This window comes from Mastigoproctus giganteus, chromosome 5, assembly GCF_048544385.1.
Source record: "Mastigoproctus giganteus isolate SK-2022 chromosome 5, ASM4854438v1, whole genome shotgun sequence".
NCBI lineage: Eukaryota > Metazoa > Arthropoda > Arachnida > Uropygi > Thelyphonidae > Mastigoproctus > Mastigoproctus giganteus.
Genome location: NC_143579.1, coordinates 73,317,682 through 73,345,624, shown reverse-complemented (window position 1 = coordinate 73,345,624; position 27,943 = coordinate 73,317,682). Strand labels below are relative to the sequence as shown.

Sequence of the window (27,943 nt, the reverse complement as noted above, 5' to 3'; positions counted from 1 at the left end):
GGTAATTTAATTTTTTCAATAATATTTTTGAATGCATTAAATATATCAAGACCTCTAGTTCTTTCTTTTAACGAAACCATACCCAGCAGTTCTTTGGTGGCAGAATCATCGAAAACTATACGAATAAAAACCAACAACTGAGCTGTATCACTGACATCTGCAGATTCATCCAGTTGTAAAGAAAAGGACACACAATTAGCAGTATGAACACGCATTGTTCGCTCACATTTTTACTCATTTTTACGATGAGTCGCATCAGAGTATTTCGAGATAATTTCAGATCTTGAAGAGCACTTTTAATTTCATTTTTGTTCTTAAAATGTTCAAAAAGATAATCTGTTATTTCTAAAAATGCGTCTTTGATAAATTGACCATCAAAATATGGTTTGCATTTTTTTGCAAGAAATGACTCACTTTAAATAATGCTACAGTTATTGCTCTAGATTGTAAATTAGGTGTCACGAAGAAATTTTGTTGTGCGAATAATCTGGATTAAGCTCTTTTAATTTATTTTTTCTAAGGTCACTATTAGGTGGAAAATCCGATTGGTATTTACCAGGAGTCTGGTGAAGTGCCTTTTTAAATTTCCTTTTTTGGGTACAGTCATGGAAGCATTGCAAATCAAACAACATTTTTCTTTTATCATTACAAAAAAAGTATTGTAGTTCCCACTCTTGATGAAAATGATACGTTTTATTCTTTTTCGTAGTATTCATTTTAAATCAAAGGGTATTACATTAACGTATAAGTACTGTCCAATTATTAATATTAAGTGAGCTAAATAAGAATTCGACACACACACTATGCTCTCCACAACATAACTGCGTGAATTTTCACTAGACAAGCCTAGTGGCTGTGCGGCGGCAAGAGTAGTCATTTGGTTCAACTAATTTTTAATAAGTGTATGTAGTGAGGTGCATAATAATAATATTTAAATTTTGACTAATCTATTTTATATATATATTTAAAATTCTTCATGATCGACCAGAATTAAAGCCACGATTGACTTGTTGGCCACCCCTGATATATAAGAACCTTCCTCAGAAGGATCAAGCATTGATTTTGCTCACTTTGGTGCCATCAATTGCTTTAGTCATATTAAAGTCGCCTAACATAGTTATATCTCTCTGTTCCAGTAACCTATCACTAAGTTGTTCTATTTCTGATTTAAAGTTAGGCATTAACAAATTATTAACAGGTGGGAGAAGATTGTATTTATTTGATTTTTTACCCAGATTCAAGAGGATATCCTCTATTGCATCCAAAATTTGACAGTGCAGGAACCAATAGTGGTTAGTGACCACAATGTCAAAATGGTAGTGGAGATTGAAAAAGACCGAGGGATAATTGTGCAGTTAGATATGAAGTTCTCTGAGCAGTGTCGACAGGTTGGCAGGGTATAGTTGCCAGAGTAGCTCATGGGGTTTGTCAGTGATTTACAGAAATTTTTTCAGCAGGGATAAAGAGGTGATTATCTTTTTGTATAGAGCAAGGGTTAATCCACATATTGAGTAATACGTACAGGTCTGAAGACCTCATTTTAGGGAGATTGTGGATCTACTGCAACAAGTGCAGAGAAGAGCAACAAGATTAGTGAGAACAGCAAAGGGTTCTCTTACCGGGTAATGCTTCATTTCTTCTGATTGCAGCATCTGGAAACCAGGCACCTGTGAAAAGATTTGATTGAGGTGTTTAAGGATGCATGGATTGAATAAGTTCAATACTGATGGAATCCTTCCTCTTGCTCAGACTGCACACATGATGGGGCATAAATTCAAATTGAGGAATAATGGTTGCAGGACTGGTGTGCAGAAGTTTGCGTTCAACCAACAGGTATTTGATTGTTGGAACAAACTTCCATCTGGTGATGTAAAATTGGATAGTTTGAATAAATAATTGAAAGAGATAGACAAACTATTAGAGGGGATGGGCAGGTTATGTGGGAATTTTTTTTTGGTTGATAGTGTATAAGCCTGCTTTCTTGTGTCATTTGCTGCTGTTAATACTAATGAGTAGTATCCAAAGAGATTTCTATGGTGAAAGGGGAAGACTAATTTAAAGTGAGGGGGACTATAATGGATTGAGGTATTTCCCAGGCTTTATTAATTGGAGAGAGAAGCTGCTAGATATGAATTCATTTTGGGAAGTATTCAAAGGATTTATTCTGAAAGCTACCAATACACTTGCTCCAGTGCAGAAGTTGCACAAAAGTAAGAAGTCCAAATGGATGACCAGAGAGGTTAAGGGTTTAATTGAGCTAAAGGAAAAAGCATGGGATAGTTACAGACTATTGTGAGATACTGATATATATGAGTATTATAAGTGTAACAAAACGAATTGGCGGAGTAAGACAGGTGGAAGCTGAGTAGATCAAATCACTAACAAAGAAAACTAAAAATGGAGCCAAAGAGTTCTTTTCTTACATGAATACAAAAAGGGAGAGAGTGAATCATATAGATCCCTTACTTGATCGAACTGGAAAAGTCATATAACACCCAGTCAAAGTGGGAGATGAATTGAATACAGTAATACCCCGAAGTTACGCGATAGGTGGGTCCGACGAAAATCGCGTAAGTCGAATTCGCGTAAGTCGGGGTACAACTTTGCATATAAATACATGTAAATTTTACTTAATTGGGACCAAGGACTAACAAAAACACTAGTTTAGAAGAAAAATATTAATAAAATTGCAGTTCTTTATACATATTAATACAAAATATGTATTAAAAAAACAAATGACTTACATTAAAAAGTTATTTCGATGTCGATGGCTTCATAAAATCTAACAAATTCGTCTGACGACACACCGCTTTCTTTTTTTCACGCAGAATTTCTTCGTAGCAAGCTAATAATTTTTTTATTCCTTGCTTTGTAGCTATAACGCGTTCTTCGTTGGAGTCTGTTTTCTAAAATTTTTAAGCCCTTTACAATTGAGCCCTTTTCAATTTTCAACCTGTCAAGTTTGCAATTGTCATGTGCTTTTCGCCGTTGCTTCATTTAGGCCTGTAGCACGTGCAATATCACATGGTCTTTCATTTCGCTCAAAGCGTTTCACAATTTCATATTTTTTCTCTATCGACAGAGGCGGACTGGCCATAAGCCTTACCGGGGAAACCCCGGTGGGCCGGTGTGATTTTGGCCATAAACCATAGTATGAGGCCACTATAAATTTTCCCGGGTAAGAATTTTTGACCCAGTCCGCCTCTGTTTATCGATAATTGCTTTTCTTTTTCTCTCTGAATCTGCAGTGTCTTCACCAGGACGCTTCCTTTTCACACCTTTTTAATTAAAAGTATTTTACTCATTTTTAGGGAATAAAGCACAATTACAAAACGAGGAGGCACGCTTGATACGCATAAACAAAGCTGCGCGCATGTAGCAACTGAATAAACAACACCATAAAGGCAGAGATACACTATTAACACCTCACATTTCTAGGGGTTACTACCATAAAACAATAAAAATCCAGTTGCGTTTCTGCTAGTGAAATCTGTTATAAACTGGTAGTAAACTCGATCTGATTGCATTTGCGATTATACCGATAGCTGGAATTGTGTTGGTTTTTACGTTATTATGGTGAAATGTGTTTCCCTTTCACTGATATAAAAAACATAAAAGCAGCAAAGTTGAATTTTGTTCATCTTTCGCTCTCATTCTCCGCCGTCGCACCGTATATCGATAACATATGAAAAACGACCTTGAAGATAGTGGGCGGCAGCGTTGCCAAACTAAAAAATTAAGAACCGCGTAACTCCGAGTTCGCGTAAGTCGGGGTATTACTGTAGTTACTTTTCAACAATCTTTACAGTTGAAAGATAATTATAACTACAAGGGATCAGTGACAAGCAGACAGGCTGCTATAAATTAAATGATATATGTATATTAAGTGATATATCCATCTTGGAGAAGAATATATAGGGGGAACTATTGAAGCTGAGTGAAGGTAAGGCTCAGTACTGGAGGTATATATCCTGTTATACTATAAAAGGCTACATATGAGTGCATTATCCTGTTTAGAATATTAATGAAATCATGATGAGAATGAAAATGTGATCATGATTAAGTCCAGGAAGATCACCCTGGATTAGAGAATTGTGCTAACATTTCCCCAATCCACAAAGGAGGAGCAAAGGACATAATGGGCAATCATGGACCAGTGAGTTTGATTTCTATGGTGGATAAAAACTTGGAGTCTCTGATACAATACAGGACCATCTCAATGGTATCCTTAATGAATCACAGCATGGGTTCATAAAGGAGAAGTCTTGCCTGACCAATGTGGTTTCTTATTATGATGAAGTCCATAAAACAGTTGGATGCAAGAAACAACTTTGACTTCAGTAAAGCTTTTGATGCAGCTACCCATGAAAGGCTATTATATAAAGTGGAACAAATTGGGATTAATGGCAAGATCCATCATTGGATCAAGGGCTAGCCAAAACATAGGGAGAGAGAGAGAGAGAGAGAGAGAGAGAGAGAGAGAGAGAGAGAGAGAGAGAGAGAGATATTAGTCATAAATGAGCATACCTCAGGGTGGACCAGTTTAAAAAGTGGAGTTCCTCAGGGATCAGTGTTGGAACCACTTTTTTTGTCTTCTTTTTATTAATGACATTGATAAGGGAGTACAGGGGAATTTGTTAAAGTTGGCTGATGATTTAAAGGTTATAAGGGTGGTTAATAACCAGAAGCAGGTCATTTTGTTACAAAATGACTCAGATCCATTGCACAAATGGTCTGAAAGATAGCAACTGAAGTTTAACACTTCTGAATGTAAGGTTTTGCACCTAGGGAACAGAAATCCAGGAGTTACTTATAAGCTGGGAGGGGAAGTGGAGTTAAAAGTGGTCTGGGATAAAAAAGACTTGGGGGAAGATTCAGTCAGGCATGAAACTTTGTATGAAGTGTAAACAGGCTGTTAGGAAGGTGCATGGTTTTTTGTCTATAATATACAGGACCTTTTCAAGTAGGGAAAAGGATGTCCTTGTCCTTTTGCATATGACAATGGTTGGACTGCATTTAGAATATTGTGTTCAGGTCCAAAGGCCACACTTGAAGAAAGATATAGTACTTCTAGAAAGAGTTTAGAGAAGGGCAACTAGATTGGTGAGGGGTACTAATCGATGTCCATGTGAAGAATGGCTTAGAACTTAGAATTAGTAAAATGAATGAGGGAGCTATATTTTCATTAGCAAAAGAGAGAAAACCCAGTAGGTGAAAATACATAATTTTGGAAAGTAACAGAAGGCTGGATCTTATTGCTAGTATTGTTATGCTAATTTCACCTCAACCATCCTGTCTAGCGCAACTTACGGTCTGTCATTTTCTGGTTGATTGTCCCTTACATTCAACCATCCACTCTAACACTTTTCAATCTCTCTCCACATTGAACAGCTATCATAATTTATCTTATTTCATAGTAAATGAAGCAAATATAGAACTTTTTATGTATCTAAAATATATTGACTTGTACAGTAGCATATAATTTAACATCTATAACTATATGTTGCCTGTAAATAAACAATGAACAGACACAATTTGGCCTCAGCAGCCCTTGTGTCGTTAAGCCCTATACCAACAACAACCTCAACCATTGATGCAGGCAATTCATTTCAGTAATCTATAACATTCCAGTGATCATATGTTGGAGATAATTAACATGATCTATGTCAATATCGGAGCTCATTGGAATGAATGTATAATTAAGTTCAAAGAGGAATCGAACAAACATGTTTTTGTAACAGGAATATGAATGACTGATTTTTAAATTTTTTTTTGGCAGATGCAGAAAAAGCTCATTTGTTTGTATCATTTAGCTATTATAATATTAATACTAAAACTATGTTATTTCTAGGAAAAATAAGTTAGTTAATGTATGCAGAGCATTATATTTCAGATGCATTTTAAATTTTTTCTTAAATTAAATTATTATTTTTCTTTTTTCTATGATTAATAGAAGTGAAAAATAAATATAGTTATCTCCTTATCAATTAATTGCTAAGATTATAACTTTATAGAACACTTAATAAAATTCTATAGTTTTATGTTCTCCAAACTTAGCCATTCAATTTAATTTCTGCTGTGTAATATTTGTTACTCTTTTCACATATACTTTTAAGTCTCTTCTCTCTCTCTCATATATATATATATAAATAAATAAATTTTCTGTTTATACTCCGGCACGACAGCCAAGTCAGTAGAGCTTACAATAAATTGTCAATACAAATATTTATCGTATTTAGTAGTCACGGGCTTGAACTCCGGTCCACTCAAGGAACGCGTGCTATGCACTCTCGCTCCTAACCACTGGGCTACGTCAGGCATATATAATGTCCGAGGTAAGGCACAAAAACGCATGTAAAAATAATGTAAATACACATAAAAAAAATTTTGTTAACGCAACCCATATAAAGATTACAGAAAATCATCGTTCCAACAGCAAACCTCCACCGCAGGCATTGGCATGAAAATTGGGGCCCGAGGCCAATGCACCATCAACACACAGGATAACGTTAGTGCGACTGCACGATAAAGATTGCTACCTATAAAAACAAATAGAAGGCGGGAAATTCCCCCTTTCTGTTCTACGACCTCCACTGCAGTACAGCATTAATTAAGTAAGTAGGAATTTAACAATATCGGATACTTACTCGTAGGGCTTTGTGTACTCTATCACAGTTTGCTGAAGAGATTGCAAAAAATAAAAATTAAAACTAATTAATACTATAAATAGATATGATAACAATATTTAAAAAATTCAAAAACTTAAATCTAAAAATTAAAATTATAGAAGGAACTTTAGAAATTAAACAAAACAAAAGAAAAGGAACTTAAAATAGCAAAACTGTGATAGGTACAAACAGAAACGAGTAAGTATGAGGCATTACATCGAAAGGGCTGTCAATCCACTCAAAGCCCCCGACGAAGTAGGCGATTGACGGCCATGTGATGGAATGCAAAAATGTATTATAGTAAAAAAGTACGATAGTAATAAGATAGAAGTATACTGTTAATAATAATTAGTAATTAACTTTTGCTACAGATAAAAAATTTTCATCAGTAATTTATCATGAAAATTCATTATCATTAAGCATTAAACTTCTAAACCTAATATGTATAGGCCATGCAGATTTAAGATGACCTAAATAAGGCTAGCTTAATGACCAGAATTGTATGAACACTAATGCCTATATGTAAAAACCACCAATAATAGGTAACATTCGAACAATTAGAAACAAATATATACTGGCACGTATAATGTTCACTTGGCCAATACAGCAAAAACAATGGCATTAACGATGCACAAAAGAAGGATTAAAAGACATCTAAACGTAATATTAATATATAAACCAGCATTATATATACACACACACACACAGTCTGACCCCGACATACGTAAGAGATACATGCTAGGATTTTTTACACAAGTCAATTTTTATGTAACTTGGAAATGACTAATAAAATATTGCTATTATATCTCCAATATGCCAAAATTACAAAAAGCACATAATATCCTCAGAAGAATGAAGAAAAATAATTATATACCATAACAATTAAAAACTTTATCTGGGGACAACGATGAAGTAGCTGGAGTGGCACATAAGAAAAGAAGACATAAAAGGAAGAAAAAATGTGTTACTGTACTGTAAAAACTGATATCTATTTCATACGCCATGTAGGCTTTATAAGGGCTACTATGGAATTAAAACCAAAGTGTACATATTTAAGAAAATTGTTCTAAACCACACAATGAATCAAAGTTTACACACTTCAGGAGATGAACTGAAGGTAACTTAAAATGAACCTGAAGCATTAATAAGACATGTTAATCACAGGGTGTTGTAGGCTGAGTAAAGGTTAGGGAGGTAGTATGTGATATGAACTTTTCAATCTTCATCTGTTTTGTATGCTTTTTTTCTCTTCATAAATTTCGCGATAAGCTGATAAGTAATCTTGAACTTTTCTTTCTATTTTCAACAAATGTTTGGTGTTTTCATCCATTCCAACAAACAGAGTGACTCTCCTGAATTTTACAAAATGCTTCTGCCATTTCCTTTAATTTAAACTGCTTCTTGGGTTGCTCCGATTCCTCAATGGATTTGGCTCTCCCTTGCTCTTCAACTCTTTGCACGTTCAACTTTGCTAGATTTTCTGTTGTTAAATCTTCACCTCGTTCATCCACAAGCTTGTCACATCTTCGTCCTCCAGGACCAGCTGCAATGCCTGGGCTAAGTTTACAATTTCTTTGGTAACAGAAGACATCATCTCATCTTTTGTTGAAGCCTTCGTTGTTAAGCTCAGAATGTTTTAGAAGTTTTTTCCAAACTCTGCATATACAAGTTGTTCTCACATCATTCCAGGCTCTCGAAATGTTGCGTATTCCATCGAGGATGTTAATCATCTTCCAAAATTGCCGTAGATCCATCTTCCCTTGCTCTGTTGCATTTACGGCCTCAGAAAATTTCTGTATGTAATAAGCTTTGAATTCCCAGAAATTCCCCTATATATATGTGTATGTGTGTTTGTGTGTGTATATATATATATATGCATGAACACTGGGTTTTCTGAAAAGAAAATTCATAGTTTTATGTTTAAAATAACTGAACTTTATTCTTAATTTTTACATAAATACATAATAATAACTTTATTTATCATCAATTTGCTATACATAGAATGAATAATTTGACCAGTTCCAGAGGGTCATTTTGCGGATTCCCTGGAACTGGTCTATCGACCCCAGTTTGGGAACTGCTGATCAAGATATTTAGGATGACTGGGAGCATTGTCAAGGAGCATTAATATTTTAAAAGGCACTGACATTTGTAAGCAATATTTTTCAACTTCAGTGACAAACACATTAAGAAACCATTTTCTGAACAGTTATTGTTGCCTAGGCTTTTGATTTAAGCCTGAAGCGTACAGGAAGTACAAGTGTACAGCTTTAAGCCCAGACATTGACTTTTCTTCAATAGCAATACATGTCCTACTAGGCATTTTTTTTCCAACAAAGGCTAGTCTTATACATATTAAATATTTGTTGCGGCAAATAACACCAGTTCTTATAATCTCATCCAATTTGCTCTCGAATTTTTTGGCAGCCTCACCATCTGCACTTGCTGCTTTACCACTTTTGGCAATGTTATGATATCCACTTCTCTTACAGAACCTATCGAACCAACCATGACTCGCAACAAAGGTGGTTTCACTATCATTGCTCTTCTTCTTCTTAAGATCTTCAAAAATGGCCCCAGCCTTTGCTTTGATGAGGTGGAGGCTTAAGGGGATGTGTTTTTGGATCTGGTCTTCCATCCACACAATAAGTAACTTTTCCATCTCGCTTATTAGTCCCATTATAGTTGGCTTCATTGGTGTTAATCCCTTCACTACTTCACATATTCTTTGTCCTTTATTATTGTGGTCATTGTACACTGACAGTTCTAAATTCCGCGCAATACTTGTTAATGTTCGACCATTTTCATACATTCTTATTAATTTGTGATCCAAATCGATTGCTTTTCTTTTCTTGGTAGATTTACTTGTACTCTCTCATTTATTCTCTTAGGCGGCACCATGATAACGGTCAAAATGAAATTTTCTATAAAGAACTTCACAGGGTTAAGTTACAAGAGATGCTGTCACACCTTATGACATGTGAATGAAGCATGCAATACATGATGATAGTTTGACGTGAAATCATTGAAAATGGTAGGAAATGTGATTTTAAACTTTATTACAATAACCTGATATGTGTAACAAATATTATACAAACTTCGCTCTCATATAAAACTGAACTGACTCTACAATCCAGAAAGAAAGGAAGGAAAGGATGTAGAGACGAAGGGCTCAAGTGTAATTCTCCTGAAGAAATAGCTGATAGGACAGAGTCCCTGTGGCTTGAATATTGTGGGATTTCTGTGAAGTGCTTAAACATAGTTCACCTGTCTCAAACAATGTTGTTGAATATTCCTTCAGAATTTTTAAAGCAGAAAATGCAATGTTAACTCTAGTTATTTACCTAGATTCTAGTTATGCTGCAGATTATTGTGTTAAATTGATTTTTAATTATTTTTTAAATTATTTGTTACTCTAATGTAAGTTTTTCGATTTTTTCGTTTTAATTTCTGGAGAGTATCATACGGAAGTGTTCTACATACTATATTGAGGTAAACTTCTCTTATTATTTTACAAAAAAATTTATGTAAGTCCAAAGTTATGTAACTCAGGCTTAACGTAAGTCGGGTACTAATTGTACGTATCTCTTCAAAAGCAACACCACATTCACAAGTCTTACATAACAATACACATGAGGCATGCACAGACACTGTCTAAAGCTAACAATACTGCATTAAAACTACATTTAATCTATGAATTTCTTTATTCCATATAATTTGTAGAGAAAAGAAATATTAATTGCCAGATTTCTGTTGGTCCAATGTTAATTAAATTTGTAATGGTTTGACAAATATTTTTAAAAGGCTGAAATATAAAATTTCACGAAATTCCATCCACTATGAGTCCCTCTGTTACATACGGACAGACAGACAGATGGGTAGGGCAAAAACAATAGGCGTACATGCATATATGCTCAGTGATCACTGAATTGTGATCACCTACTTTATACCGTGTTGGGCTACTGTTCGCATGGATAACAGCTGCTATTTGCCTAGGCATTGACATCCACTATGTGGCTGAAGACATCTAAAGGGATCTGCAGCTGTGCTGCCTGCAAGTCTTTCCACAGTGTCAGAATAGATGATGGTTTGGTGTCCATACACCTCACTTCCAATTCCAAAACATCCCACAGGTGTTCAACTGGATTGAGGCCACACAAATTTGGAGGCCAATCAAGATTAGTGATATCTTTGCTGTATTCCTTGAACCACTCATGCACAGTGGGTGCTTGATGACATGCTGCATTATTGTCTTGGAAGATCATGTTTCATTCTGTCGAAGAAAAAGTGCAACGAGGCACATTGTCTCCTAAGAGCTGCCAGTAGACCTCACCAGTGAAACAGTCCATACACACCAGGGATCCTTATTCTTGCTAACAAAATATGCCCTCATATTAAGCAACCACTACCACCTGCCTGGATAGTGGGCACCATGTCCGATAGGTCCATGGGCTCGTGTTTCTTGCGTCACACATGGAGATATCTATCAGCATGTGAGGCGCCTCCATGGGCAGGAGCAGCAGTGCGTAGCACATGCTTCTTGATTAGACCGGGGTTCGAGCCCGTGATCATCAAATATGGAGGATGCAAAAAGGTCAGGGAATGACCACCGCATTATCCCCGGAGCAATATGGCCTTAGTTGCTAATGCTCCTAAAAAACAAATAACAACTGTCAGCATGTTGCTTATGCCACACACGATGGCTTCCTTTTGGTGTGTTGCACCAGGTATTTGGACTCATCCAGCCAGCACATTCTTTTCCAGTCCTCTGGTGTCTAACCAGTGTGTTGTTGGCACTACAGCATTTGTCATTGTCAATAATCAGCAGTGAGGAGAGGGGTGTCTTGGGTCATCTGTTGTGTTATCCCATACATCTGTGTGACACACACACTCAGATGTATGAGTGTGTGTGGCACATCACTATTTGGGATATTTTTCTTGCATTTTATTCTAACTGTTGCACAGTGACCTGCTGTTGAGCCCGTACAACATACTGCACCCTTTTCTCACTATGAATGTCCATAATGTCCATCCTGTGTATCCTTTACATTTATGTTGGTGGGAGGTGGTTTGACCCATTCAACACCATTCTTTGTACACTTTACCACAGTGGGCTATGAGCAACCAATACAATGTGCTGTTTCCGATGTGGAAGCACCTGATGCACAAGCTTCTACAGTCATTTCCTTTTGAAACTTCATGATATCTTTACTACGTCCCATAGACAGTACAAAACACATTATTTATTTTGTACCACACAGAAAGGTGTATTTTCATTTCTTCGTATACGAATGTTATGCCTGATAATCTTTCCGCTGAGATGAAACATTGCCTCATCACTGAAGCAATTTTTTACAGGTAGGTGTTGTAACCAGCAGGTGAGTCCATTATTGTATAGAAAAATTCATAACATTTGATTTTATGATTCACTGTTATATGTTGTAACACTTGGAGTTTATAAGAGCAGATAGCAAGACGTTTCTCAGATCTTGCTACACTGTTGGATAAAGTAAATTAAATTCATGACAGGTAAAATGCATAGTTTTTTTGGACTGTGAAGAGTGTGGGGAGGAACTCTGAACGTGCCTCATTTTAGGAAGGATGTAGATTTGCTTGAGCATGTACAGAGAAGGGCAACAAGATTGGTGAGGGGAATGAAAGGATCCTCTTACCAAGAGAGGCTTAAGTTCTGCAAATTGTAGTGGTTGGAGACTAGGCACCTGCACGGTGATCTGATTGAGGTGTATAAGGCCTTGAATGGGTTGAGCACGCTGAATTCTGATGGGATCCTTCCACTTGTTCAGATTACGAACCTAAGGGGGTATAAATTCAAATTAAGAAAAGACAGATGTAGAATAGATGTGCGGAGATTTGCCTTTAGCCAGTGGGTGGTTAATTGCTGGAACAAACTTCCATCTGTCGTTGTGGAAGTTGATAGGTTAAATAAATTTAAGGAGGAACTGGACAGGCATTTGGAGGGAATGGTGGCATTTTTTTTTTTTTTTTTAATTTGGCTGATGCTGCATAAGCTCATCACATGCCACTACTACTACTACATGCCCAACTGTTGCTGCATAAGTAGTAGGACACCCTGCTTCTGTGCAGTAGCAGTTGAGTTTTTTGCCTTTGTAGACATTTAGTATAAGTAAATTTCAATACCACTCATAGAACTCATTGGCACCCACTTGTCAGATTTTTCATTTAAAAAATTCTCATCAAACATTAATCACATTTTGTTGTGTTATACAAGAATATACAAAACACTTTTTTGTTCAAGATGCCATTTTTGAGCCTAGGCAGTTAGCATCCAATGCAAAAGGAAGTGGTAATTGGGTTTTTCTTCATTAGTATATCTTGTACTAGAATATCATTTGTAATCACCTTGATAAGAGATTTCTTTATATATTATTCTGTATATTATTTAAAGGAACTTCTATGACTTTGTATTTTTATATGAATTAAATTTGAGTGTCTTGTACTTCACAGCAATTTCTTTATATCGAAGAGCTGTTCAGCTAGTGCCAGATATAGAGTTTCGAATTTCTGATACATCTTCAAGATCCAGTTCAGGTAAAGGCTTTTTATTGTAATTTAGGGTTTTTAGTTATAATTTTACCTGGATAACCCAAACTGCTCAGCAGGGAATTTCAATGAGTTGAAACACTGGCAATATGGAAAATTGTTTTATGACAAAATTAAGTGCATTATATACAAGGGTGTTTTTGGCTTCTTTAATGGAGGATGGTATACAGCGTTCAGTCCATTAATTAAACTTACCCACAAAAAAATATATAACATGGCAGTATCAACTAGGAAAAACTAAAGTAATGGCTTCCCATGGTAAAGAGCTCATAAAGAAAAAAATCTGCATACAAAACCAAATCCTAGAACAATTAAATAGTTTTAAATATCTTGGGTGCCACTTAACATATATGGAAGAAAAAGACATGTACTCCAGAATAACAAATTACAATAGAGAACTAGGAATCAAAAATCAAGTATTTAGACCTTCACTTATACAGAAACATAAGAATAAGAATTTACAAACACTAGACAAACCTTTACTTATGTATCGAAGTGGGGCTTTGACTGTGTGTAAGAAGGATGAACTAAGAATAACAGCTGCAGAGATGTGATTCATGAGAAGAACTGCTAGCTATACCAGACTTGACAAAAAAAGAAATAAGGATATGATGGAAGACCTACAGGAAACGCAAATAATTGAACTCATACAAAATTATAGGAGGAGATGAGCAGTTCATATACAGAGAATAGATAAACAAAGAATCCTAAAATAGATACTACATTATAAACTACCTGGGAAGAGATCTGTTGGGAAACTTCCGTGGGGATGGAATGAGATGTTTAAGGCCTCAAAGCCTAATACAGTCTGTCCCCGACATACGTAAGAGATACATTTCAGGACTTCGTAAGTCGATTTTTATGTAACTCTGGAAAGACTAATAAAATATTGCTATATATGCCTGATATGTCAAAATTACAAAAACTACATAATATCCTCAGAAGAATGAAGAAAAATAGTTATGTCATAACAATTAAAAACTTTATCTGGGGACAGTGGTGAATTTACTGGAGTTGGCACATAAGAAAAGAAAACATAAAAGGAAGAAAAAATGCATGTTATTGTACTGTAAAAACTGATATGTATTTTGTACACTATGTAGGCTTTATAAGGACTACTATGGGAATCAAAACCAAAGTGTACATATTTAAGAAAATTGGTCTAAACCACACAATGAATCAGTGTATACACTTGTGTATGGAACAAGCAAAATCAGTTTCATTTTCTGGCTTTTTATTTTTTTAAAGTTTTTTATTATTAAGCAGGGAAGTTTACATAAAGAGTAGTACTGCATTTTTGGATGAATTTGAAGTTGTATCTGTAGAATATCATGGAAAAGTGTAATCCTATCATATGACAAAGAAGCTACAATTGTAAACAATATTCAGCAACTTATGAAACAGGTGAACTATAAAAAGAAATTCGCATTTTAAAAAATGAGAAACAAATCAGATGTGTGGACAGTTCACTAAGCAGTGGCTAAGCCAGGAGTCTAAAATACAAGGACTCTGCCCCCATCCTTGCACAATTGAAGAGTATTTATATTCTGATACATCTTAGTCTGGGGTAACTTTATATTCTGTAACCTAACACAGGCTATGTTAGTTAGCCTAACACAGCCTATGTATTTATTTGTTCCATTATGACTCACAGTAGGCCTTGAAATCCCTGGCACCTTGCTTTCCAGGCTGCTGCGCATTCCGGTAGAAGCAGTGCAACAATCAGTTTTACCTTTGGCTGCAGCTATTGTTAATCTGTGTATCCCTCCCCAAGCTAGCAGTTTCTGACCCACTTAACACTGCCTTGATAACATCAGCAAATATTCTTGCATCCTTTCTATTTAAGTGTATCCCATCCCTGTACAAGCAGCCTCTGCTGTTAACAAGTGCAGAGTGCACTGAGATGAATTCTTCTCCCATGAGCCTTGCACAACCTTTCCAGGGTGAAATTGATTGACAAGGCCCTTATCTTATACTCCTATCGTGTCTTGGCAGAATTGCATACACATTCAAATTTAACCCTAACTTGTGACTTTTTCAATATTCATCTGTACTCGGTAAGTAATTCCATAGAATTCCTACCCTTAATGTCATTAGCCCTAACGTGTACAGCAATATCACCTTTTTGTGTCCTTAAAAGATGATATCTGGTGTACAATGTCATGAACTTTTGCCCCTGGCAGACATACCCCCGGTCTTATTCCGCCTATCTTTTTTGCACAGTTATTTCCCATTTCCTAACCATATACTCACCAACAATAACCAACTCCTGTGGGACCAGCACATTCTACCTTGGGGGTTGCCACTGTGTTGCATGATGCTCAAGTGTGAGCTCTGGCATTGAGTTGGGCAGCTGAGAGCTTGATGGCCCCTTTCTCCATTTTAATTCCTTTGAGGGTATTCACTTTACTCTCAAGCTCTCATAAACACCCATAAGAATGATGAGTTGATGTATAATTTCTTCACACTCTCTGCACCAAACACAAACACACAAAGACATGCCTCTTGGCTGTATCATGTCCTGTTCCAGAAAGTCAGCAAACATTGCAGAGTCAGCATATTTCATCAGGCCATCATTTGTAGTAGAATTGCCCTCTTCCATTCTCCCCCGAGCCACAGCATTCCTGCTATACTGAGACCATTGCTTTGCTGCTCATGTCTGGGGCATAATTTCCATTTTTAATTCAGTATAATCAAGATTGCCACTCTAAACTAATATATTTAAATGCAATAATAATACTAGTCTAATCACCAGTGATGCAACAATAATATGTAATATGCTATCAAGTTTAAGTTATATGTATTACTCTATAAAGTTTAAATTATATATATTGTGCTATAATATTACAAGGTGTCCGGGCTAGAGGTATCCCAAAATACACACATATATCTCAGCATCTATAAGGTGTATTAAAATAATTTTTTTGTTATTATACAGAGTAACTCACCAAGTTTTTATGAAAGTTAGGAAAGTTCAATGTGGCCACCTTTTGTAGCTCAACAGATGTCAAAACGAAACTCAAGCTCTTGCCAAGTGTTTTCCAGCATCTGAGGCATTATTAGAGCAACTGCTTCAAAGATAAGCTGTTTCAAATCGTCCAAATCCTGAACTTTTCTCTGGTACACACAGTCTTTAATTAAGCCACATGCAAAAAAGTCCAGTGGAGTCATATCTGGAGATCTAGGTGGCGAGGCAGTTGGGCCTCCTCTTCCGATCCAACATCCAGGAAAAGTGCTGTTTAAAAACGTGGTAACATCTCAATGGAAGTGTGGTGGAGCACCATCTTGCTGAAACCTGGGAGAATCTGTGGAACAGCAAAGAACTGAAGTATGTCAAGGTAAGTGTGTCCCCCTCACTGTGGGCTCTATGAAAAAAATGGACTGACGATGCCATTTTTGATGCCATGACTGAGGCAATAGCCATTCTTATGCCGTTTTTGCCTGTGTGCGACTACTGATGCCCTAGTGACCTTGACAGTGTGATGAAACAAATCTTGGAGAGATTTCCTATCGACGTTGATTTCGTTTGAGAAAATATATTGAGTGGTTTTCGCATTATAAGCTGTTATTTTTGGATACCTCTAGCCCGGACACCCTGTATGTTTGTAAAGTTATAAGTTAATTATAATAGATAATAATATTATCTAACTAATGCCTGATTCAAACTTTCAAGGTACCTATTTACCTCAATTAAAACACTGGAATTGCTCTACCATAGTATAAGTTACGAGATATGATATTCACCCCAAATCACCAGTACAAAGATTCTACCTATAGTAAGTCAGAATGTAGAAAATCTCTAGCTAAATTTTAAAATTAATAAACTTGATTAGGACTATAAAGCTATGTGTTGAATACGATTTGATATGTTAATTAGGTCAATAAAACAGCAAAAGGTTTCAAAAAACTTCTCTTACCAGGAGCACAAAATTCTTCAACTTCACATTGTGCACTCTCATCACCAATGATGAGATTTATTCATGGGGGTCGATTTTGCAAACTTTTTTATAACTGTTCTTGTTTTAGAGTGGGTTGAAGGTTTTTCATTGCATGCTTCAGTGATTTCTATTCAGATGGCTGGATATTTCTTTCTGCTAAGTTAGATACTGTGTTTTCTTCTCTCCTTTATTATTATTATTTATTTATATATTTCACAACAGATGTATTATTTCTTGATGATCTCTTCAATCTCAGTGTATGAACATTGAAGAAGGGTAAAAATAAAGGAAATATGATAATGCAAGAAGTTAGATGTAAAATATAAATTTATAATTAACTAATTCATATACAGGCAGTTCCCGCTTTACGAGTTCCCGGGTTTACGAGTTTTTTTTTTTCGAAAATATGAACATTAATTGCAAAAAATGAATGTTAAACAATCATAAATACCTCATTTCAAACCACGTGTGTAGCTATGCAATACAGTGTACCCCACTTTACGATATTAATCCATTACCATCGTATCGTGAAAATATCATAATGTGAACCCAATAACATATTGTTTTTTGCTAATTCGTTCCACGACCTCAGAAGTTGAAATTTTTGCTATATAACTCTTTAATATCTCCGAAGCTGTTTACTACTGCCCTTGAGGAAGCTTTCAGAAGATTAGACTGGTCGCAGAAAGGAGTCAATGTGAACGGAGAGTACCTAAACCATTTACGATTTGCAGATGACATTGTGGTCATAAGCCACGATCCCAAAGAATTAGAGGAAAATCTTAATCAGTTATGCACAGCTAGTAAGGATTTTGGACTAAAGATGAATATGGCTAAAACAAAAGTAATGATGAACAAGTATGCCACAGAAAGGGAAATTATGATTGAAGGAGCAGTAATTGAAAAGGTGGAGTCATATACTTATCTGGGACAAGTTATTAGCTGTAATAATGATAAATGGCTGGAAGTCAAGAGAAGAATAAATTTTGGATGGATAGCATTCAGGAAATATAGTCACATACTGAAGAGCAATATCTCAGTTTGTCTGAAACGTAAAATAATGAAACAATGTATACTCCCCACCATGACTTATGGAAGTGAAACTTGGGCACTCACCAAAAGAATGAAAGAGAAGCTGAGAACTACACAGCGAAGAATGGAACGAATAAGAAGAGAAACACACGGATTAGGCAGCAAACTCAAGTAAAGGACATTCTTATCAAAACTAAAGAACTAAAATGGTCTTGGGCAGGACACATAGCTCGAAGACATGATGACAGATGGACTAAGAAAATAACAGAATGGTATCCAAGAGGAGCTAGAAGAAAACCTGGAAGACAAAGGCGGAGATGGATAGATGAAATTCATGAGTTTGTAGGTAATAAATGGATGGCCAGTGCTCAAAACAGAAGGAACTGGAAAGTTGCTGGAGAGGCAACTTTCCAGTGGATTGAAAATGACTGATGATGATGAACTCTTTAAAAGGTCGTTTTTATAGTGTAAATTGTATTAGTTACCAATTCAAATCATTAAAATTCACTACACTTTCATCGTTATCATATGTTCTGTTATAAGAACCAATTTTGAACACCTTTGTGATATTTTTCTAAAGCACATTTCTGGAGTTCATGACCATAAAATAAAAACAATTTGCACTTTCTTGTTTATTGGGCTTTTCCGTTACTGCAAGAAATTATAAACAGGTGGTAAACTTGATGTTATTGCATTTGAGAAAATACCTATAGCTGGAATTGAGTGGTTTTTAACATTGGTGAAATGTGTTTCCCCTTTACTGAAATCTTCAATCGTATAAAAAACATAGATAAATTTTCAGAATCTTCTCTTCATTCCTTTTTTTTTTTTAAGCTTCGTAAACTTGTTACTCTGTGCAAATTGTGTTAGTTGCAATTTGTGTGTTTCGTTAAAAAATGCTTATGCATGCTATTGAAATTTATAAAGAAAAGAGAAGATTATCTTGGAAATAAATGCCTCTTGGAAATAAACGCCTCTTGAACCATTTCTGAAGAAGACTACTCCTTGTGCAACAAACCAACAAGTGTTGGGCCAATAATGAGTGATAAACGAGTGTGCATTTAGTCGATGATGATAATTAAGAATAAACATTCTTTAAAATTTATAAGTCATAAATAATATCTCTATTATTATAATTTGCTTGATTTTACAGGTTACGTTTTCATTTCTTTGGATAAATCAATCATTGTTTAAACAAACTAATTTCATTGTTGATAACGTAACCCCTATTTTTAACATTATGTCTATGGGAAATAAATTTCCCCTTTACAAGTTTTCACTTTACATGCATGCTAGGAACTAATTAACTCGTCAAGTCGGGAACTATCTGTACTTACAAGCTGAAACATTATTACCACCTACCTAATAGCATGCTGGGCTGCCTTTTTCCATGATAACTACTTGCAGCTGGCTTCAATGGCATTGACCCCATGAGATCACCGAAGGTGTGTTCAGGTATCCTGGACAAACTAGACAGAGGGACCTCCTAGAGTTCAGCAATGAAGCAAGACAGTGGCATGGACTTATGAATGCAGCATCCTAAATTTGTTGGCCAGGGTAGCACATGAAATGCTTTGACATGATCTTTGAATCATTCTTGCACAATGTAGACCTTGTGACATAAGGCATTGTCTTGTTGAGAGAGTTCAGTGCCATCTAGATACACAGTCACTACATAGGGCAAAACTTTGTCTGAAACAATGCTGAAGTAACTCAGTGATGTTCATAAAAACATCTCCCAAATCATGATACCACTGCTGCCAGTCTGTTTTTGTCTAACCATGCAGTATGGTTGTAGCTGTTCACCTGCTCACCCTCAAATGCACACCATCCAAGTGATGGAGCTGGACTCTTGATTCATCAGACCAAGTGACTCTTTTCCAGTTGTCCAATGTTCAGGAATTCTGGTCCTGTGCCCACCGCAGGTGGAGGTGTCAGTGATGGTCAGTCAACATGGGCTCATGAATAGGTTGCCTACTCTGTAGACCTGTCTGCAGGGGTAATCACTGGATGGTGTTCTCTGTGCATCCTACTTGTGGTCTGCCATTAATTGAGAGCTTGTGAACCGTCTGTTGTCCTGGACAGCATGTGCTAACCGCTATTCACATTTACTGTCAATTAGTAGTGGTCTTCTTTTCCCAGCATGTTGGGTGGTTGTCTCCCCCTCTTTGGACCATTCCCACCACACCTTCACTATGGTGGTCCTCAAGCAGCCAACAATGCCTGCAGTTGCTGAGATTCTGGCTCCAACTTTCTAGTTCTGCAAATCATTCCCCATTCAAACTCCATCAGGTCTTTCCTTTTTCTCCATTGCACAGGCTTTGTACTGACAAACTGATAGACACTACCCATGCCAACACTGTACTGTGCCAATCAATGACATCATTCCTAGGTGATATACGATGTGTTCACTCGTGGAGACAGGTGTGGTTATAATGTTTTGGCTCATAAGTGTGTGTGTGTGTGTGTGTGTGTGTGTGTACATACATACAGTCTGTCCTCGTATAACACGTGTTTGCACTACACGAATTCGATCATACACGATTTATAAATAGGGGAACAATGTCGCATATAACATGAACGTAATTTGCTTATGCACGATTCGCCTTTGTGTTTACAAGAAATGGTAGTCGAACGTGACGTAATCACCCCAACTGAACACAACACAGTAGGAATGAAGAGAAGATTTTGAAAATTTGTTTTTATGATTTCGTGGAAGGGGAAACACATTTAACATAATAACTTAAAAATCCACAGAATTCCAGCTATCGATATTATTGCAGATGTAATTAGATTGACTTTTACTACCCGTTTATAACAGACTCCACTAGCAGGAATGACCAATAAACCGGAAACTGCAAATTGTTTTTATTGTTTTATGGTAGTGACCTCCAGAAATGTGCTTTAGTAAAACATAAGCATGTAATATGTGAGAATAGTGTGTTTCTGCCTTTACCATTATTTATTCAGTTTGTACATGGGCATTGCATCGTTTATTCAGTTTCTACTTGTTTGCTGTGCATTTATGTATATCAAGCTTGCCTCCTCGTTTTTGTTCATTTTATAATTATGCCCTATTCTAAAAAAAATGAGTGAAATACTTGAAAAAAGTGCGAAAAGGAAGCATTCTGGTGAAAATACTTCAGAGAGAAAAAGAAAAGCAAAATATGAAATTGTGATGCGATATTGTGCGTGCTACAGGCCTAAATGAGGGAATGCTGAGAACAATTAGAAAGAATGCAGAAAAAATAAAAGAAACTTTCATAGCAGGAACAACACAAAGTGTAACAAAATCAGTTAGATCAAGACACAAAGAACTGGAAGAGATGGAACGTCTTTTATCTGTTTGAATAGAAGATCAAACAAAGAAGAGATCAGGAACAAGTTTGCTTACGATAAAAGCAAAGGCATTGGCAATATTTGAAGACCTTGGAAATAAAGCTGAAAACCCTCCAGAAGTGCCTCCCTTTACTGCCAGTAGTGGCTGGTTCAATAATTTCAGGAAACGTCACGCTTTCCATAATGTGAAATTATCAGGTGAAGCTACGAGTGCAGATGAAGGAGCAGCAAAGGCATTTCTGCCAATACTGAAAAAACTAATTGAGGAAGAGGGCTATACACTGGACCAAATTTTCAACTTTGATGAAACCGGACTGTATTGGAAAAAATGCCATCACGAACATATATCTCAAGAGAGGAAGCACGAGCTCCAGGCTTCAAGGCTGCTAAGGATAGGTTTACTGTTATGTTAGAAGCAAATGCAAGTGGCGACTTGAAACTGAAGCCTGTTATTGTTTATCATGCAGCCAATCCATGAGCATTAAAAGGGATCGCAAGGACTACCCTGGGTGTTTACTTTAGGAACAGCAGAAGAGGGTGGATGACAGGGCAGATCTTCACTGACCTACTACATGTGTTAGAGGATGTTTCGAAGCTACTGCAAAAAGAAAAATTTGGAATTTAAGGTTTTAATTATTTTGGGCAATGCACCAAGTCACTCTCCAACCCTTGCTGAACTGTCAACAAACATCAAAATCCTGTTTTTACCACCTAACACAACATCTCTTATCCAGCCACTTGACCAAGGAGTAATTGCTGCTTTTAAGCACTATTATACAAGACGGACATTTAAGATGCTGATAGCAGAAAGAGAGGGCGAAAATGCACCAACAGTTAAAGACTTCTGGAAGCAATTCAACATTAAGAATGCAATTTACATAATTGTGGAGGCTTGGAACGAAGTGACAAAAGAATGCTTACTTGGTGTTTGGCAGCCTCTTTTACCAGATTTTATTAGTGATTTTAAAGGCTTTGATCCTGTAAATGAGCTTCCTAAATTAAAAGCACATTGTTTGCCCTCGCAAAGTAGGTTGGCTTTGAGGAATTGGAGGAAGATGATTTAGAAGAGTTGCTTCAGTCTCATGAAGAAGAACTTTCAACTGAAAAACTGCAGCAACTTGTTGCTGGAGGGCAGGTGGAAGATGAGAAAGATGACGAAGTTGAATGCCTGCACGCCACCATAAAACCGCTTTCTACTTCAGAGTTATCTTCAGTTTTAAATTCATTCGAGAAAAGTATGCAATGGCTAGAAGATAATGATTATAATGCAGAAAGAAGCAGAAGAGCACTTCATACGATTCGGTCTGCTTTGGAGCCATATAAGCAGCTGCTTTGTGAAAGGAGGAAGATTGCAAAACAACAGAAACTGATGTCTTTTTTATGAAAACACCCAAGAAAGAAACAGAAAATGAACCACAGCCCTCTTGTTCTGGCGTGACCACATTTCGTTCAAGGTCCTCATCGGCATCTCCTCCACCTCCCAGTTCCAATAATGATGACAACCTGCTGCTACTTTCCCCATAATTACGCTGCTTCAACCCTTTCTCAAGCTGTTTTCATTTACTTTTAAGGTAAGAATTTAAATTTAAATGATTAAATTATTAATTTTACATTTTTCAACTGTAAGTGTTTTATTACAATTATTTATTGTGTTTGGTAATGTTTTGGTTACAAATGTGTGTCTAATCTTGGATGGTCGGCACCTAACCCTATGTTTTCCCTAGGGCCTGTTGTTTATATTGCACGATTTTTTCTAGGAACACAACTATCATGTTATACGAGGACTGACTGTATATGTATATATAAAATGTTTAAAATAAACTGTGACAAAAAATTACCTTGCGCTATCTATTGTACATGCAATAATATTTTTCATGCACTACAAAAACACAAAAGGCGATATTCACTCGGGATAAAGAATTAGTAACGTTCCAGTTTCATGCACTTCGTGCCTGCCATATTTGAAATAAATCTTGAAAAAAATTTTTGAAAATGGAAGTAAATAATATTATCTAATATATATATATATACAGTCGATTCCAGTTATTTGGGCCACCGGTTAATTGGGGCAACCATTTATTTGGTGCAAATCTTAAAAAACGGAAACTAATTGAGAAAATAGCCAGGGTTTACTTCGCTTAATTGGGAAAGCTTGCCATTTAATCGGGGCAGGAGACCGCAGCACTGGAGATTACTCTACGATTTTCTCCGACGGTACCACGTGGTTCGGTCGAAATTCTGGAGGTCACATCCATAAAACAATAAAAACAATTAGCAGCCACCTGTTTATTGGGCTTTTCTGTTAGTGAAAGTTATCATAAACGGACAGTAAACTCGATCTTACTGAATATATGATAACACCGACAGCTGGAATTCTGTGGGTTATTATGGTGAAATGTGTTTACACTTCCATGAAATCTTCAATCATATAAAAAAAATTAATTTTCAGATCTTCTCTTCATTCCTATTTTTAAAGCTTTGTAACTCGTTACTCCGTTCTCACTTGCGTGTATTATGTTACTTGCAATTTGTGTGTGCCGTGTTCTTTGTTATTGATTGCTTATCTTTTTACTGTTTTAAATTTTAACCCCTACCCACAAATGTCAGTGAACAGAAATATCAACTAGTTAATATGTACATATTACAGTATGTGTTAATTATTCCGATTATCATGTATATCTTCTGATTTTCACGTATCATTTAATTTTTTAATTGGTAAGGTAATAAAGGGTAAATTTATGCTTAATATATCTTTGCTTTTATAGCCTGTGGATAATATTCCTCCTATTTTCGCTAATTAGAATCGCTGTTTAATTGAATTAAAATTCAATTCACAAACGTGATCACAATGACTGGTGCTTACTGCACATCTTATAGTGAATGGTACTTTACTATGTTGAGTTTGTTGTAACGTGATTTGATTGTACAGGGAATGAATTGTAAAGGGGGGTACATTGTATTTTTAACTATTTATATGAAACTTCGGATAATTGGGGCAGCCGCTTAATCGGGCCAAAATGCACTAGTCCCGATGTGCCCCAAATAACCGGAATGGACTGTATTTAAAAAAAAAATATTAAATTATTATTTATACACATAAGCAGAATATATGCTCACGCACATAATTGGGGCAGCCGCTTAATCGGGCCAAAATGCACTAGTCCCGATGTGCTCCAAATAACCGGACTGTATTTAAAAAAAAAAAAATTAAATTATTATTTATACACATAAGCAGAATATATGCACACGCACACATTTAAAAATTTTCATATACAGTTTTTAAACTAGAAAATGGAAGAGACTAACAGTTTCATCTCTATATTTTATGCCCCTAATGTATTTTTTAATTTTTTCCAATATTAGTATTTTTTTGTGTTTTTGTAAATAAAAGGTGTAAAAACACAGCATATTTTAAATATTTAATTTATTTTATTAAAACTTAAAGTGCAGAGAGTAAAGTAAGTATTCCAATCTATTAAGAAAAGATGAAATGTTGGTGTACTCCAAGCAGAATTCAAAAAGGCCATAAACATTTTAGAAATTAAAAAGAAAAAGAAAAATTTAGACCTGTGAGGTCATTTCTACCATTTTTGTTACAACTAGGGGTGCTACCACTGCAGTGTTAATCAATGCACACTCAGTAATGCTCTCTGACTTTGTGACATTGATACACATTTGGAATTACTGTTGATGCACACTCTTCATGCAGCAAGCTCTCCTGTTATTGACAGGCTGGTATATAATTACAGCATTTATTGAAATGGGCATTTTTAAATTTGCATTTGCTTACCAACAGGTCTAAATGAAGTTTTAATTTTAAAAAAATTTAAAATATATGTTTTTAATATAGAACATGGATTTTTCACAGTTGTGCTCAGAGTAGATTGAAAATAAAGGTGGCAAAAAAGTTAAACAGTTTTGAATTATTTGTTGCTTATTTTTCAAATTTTTGCATGCCTAACTCAGGGTTAAAACCTGTGCTTCAGAGCTTACTTCTATTTTGTGTTACCATTTTACATTTTCTTTCATTCACGCAAATTGCTCCTTTCCAGTTACCCTCCATTTGCACATATGTCTACTTTTTTCATAGTAAGGAAAAAAATCTGTAAATTATCAAATCTTACACTTTGTTGAAACCTTCCATGTAATTAATGATTGCCATTATGGATTCCATCAAACTGAATTTCCCAGTGATACCTTAGTATACGTTACTCCTCTCAAGACAAATTTTATGGAAAAGTTTGGAGAAAATGGCAGTTGCTCTTGAGTGTTACTAATCATGTTCTTCTGAAAGGTCTTCTGAAAAATCTTCAAACTAATAGACTAACAGTTTCATCTTTCTGAAAAATCTGAAACATTATGCTTTTCCTTCTGATTTTTGCAGTTTAGTAGCTAGTTTGACCTCTGATCACTCACTTCAGGTGATAGCTCTCTGTTTTATAATTTTGCATATAATGATAGAATGCACTAAAGTTTTAATATATTTCTCCTACTTCTTTTCTTCTGTATATTAATGGCCTTATTCCATTGACTGAAAATCCTGTCCACAGTTTTTCTGTTGATAGAATACTATTTTGCACCTTTCAGTTTGAGAAACCTCTGCAAAAAACAGCTTCAACTTTTCAAATATCTACAACCAGTTCCTAAAATGCTGATTCGAAGTAATTTTTCCAGTGGGAGGGGAAAAAAATCTAACTTCAGTCCATCTCAAACTCAATTCTGTCTTATTTCTTGTAGAAAATGGTCTGTTGCGCGAATGTTCAATTTTGATAACATTCAGATTTCTAGAGAGGATCACATATCCTTATTGGCATAAGCATGTCACAGATATTACTTTCTTTCCAATGTAAAAAAAAGTTAGTTTTTCTTTTGCTCTCTACATTAATTTTCCTCTAAATAGCTGTTGACTCTGTACAAACCTCAGATCTGCCATATCACGGAATATTGTTTTCACATCTGGGGTGGTGCCTCCAAAATCTTTCTCAAGGTCCTAGACACTATCCAGAAAAAGACAGTCAGGTTAATTAATGACAATGGCCTATTTCTTACAAACTCTTTCTTAATTCTGTCACCCAGACTTTGTTTCTGCTGCATGCCTTTTCTATCAGTGTTTCCCTGGACACTGTTCTTTGGAATTGACATCTGTAATTCCATCTTTTACTTCTAAATCAGTCCAGAAATTCAGGTCCAATATTCAACAGTATCTTCCCTCTTCTAAGCAACCCTGTCAGTGTATTAAAAGGTTGTAAATACCTTTTGCGATTTTGGATCACCATTAAATACACTGGTGTGCAAAACTTAAGGACCAACACTATTTCTAAAGGTTACAACCACAAAATCTTTACTTAAGGTACTCTTTACTGATGAGAGTATATTCAGTCTCAGTAGCATTTCTGGATGTGAGCTAATCTGGCAAGAGGTTGGTACACAGTACCACCCCGCAAACATCACTGAAAGGGATCGATATGGTGGTCGAAGTGTTCTCGTCTGGGGAGGTGTTATCTTGGATGGATGTACACAACTCCAGGTACTGGAAGGAGGCACTGTAACTGGTGCACGCTACTGTACTGAGGTAATCCTTTCCCATGTGTGTCTGTTCCGAGGTGCCATTGCACTGCAGCTGTTGATATGCTTTTGGAAAGTGAGGACATTGTTCGTATGGATTGACCTGCCCATTCCACCAATCCAAATCCCATCGAACACATATGGGACGCTCTTGGGAGACGCCTAGCGGCACATCCACACCCACCAGAAAATGTTCACCAGCCGAAGATGCTGCTGACAAAGGAAATGGACAATATTACCACAAGAACTTATCAACAACATTGTTTTAAGTATGGACAGGTGGGGCAAAGCCTGCATCGACATTAGGCGTGGCCATATCTCCTACTGAGGACCACCTCTTCCCTTTGTTCCATCTTAGACAGTGATGCAGCTGTATCATTTGGCAGCCAGTGCTGTTGCCATTTTTGAATAAAGTCGCTCTGTACTGTTTTGTTTTCCGTTGTTGTTTCCTTCATCATTTCTGTACCTCACGAGGTTCCTTTGGTATGCTTTTCCCATATCCAGGCCACTCCTATGAGAAGCTACAGGTGAAAACCTAACTAGTCCTTAAATTTTGAACGCCAGTGTAAAAGATAGTTTATGGACACTGTGGACCTTGGTTTTATACATCTGGTAATTATATATAATGAATGTAATAGATATTTTAATTTTTGGGTGTGCAAATATTTTTTATATAATCATGAAGTAGTTAATGATAAGGAAGTTATGTATGTCACTTCTGCCATTCTGTTTACTCATTTATTCATTAAATAAAACTTCCTTTAAATAATGTTTTTTTAATAATAACTAGGTATGCTTGCTTTTCTTGCATACCTAGCA

At 36.1% G+C, this 27,943-nt stretch overlaps 1 protein-coding gene across 1 annotated transcript in view; it reads left to right on the top strand.

Moving 5' to 3' along the window:
- LOC150085487 (F-box only protein 9) overlaps positions 1-27,943 on the top strand; it is a 266,154-nt gene that overhangs the window by 75,714 nt on the left and 162,497 nt on the right. The window contains exon 4 of the mRNA XM_090373294.1: positions 13,155-13,238. Coding sequence (XP_090229420.1) covers positions 13,155-13,238 — 84 coding nt within the window. The remainder of the gene's footprint in view (positions 1-13,154; positions 13,239-27,943) is intronic.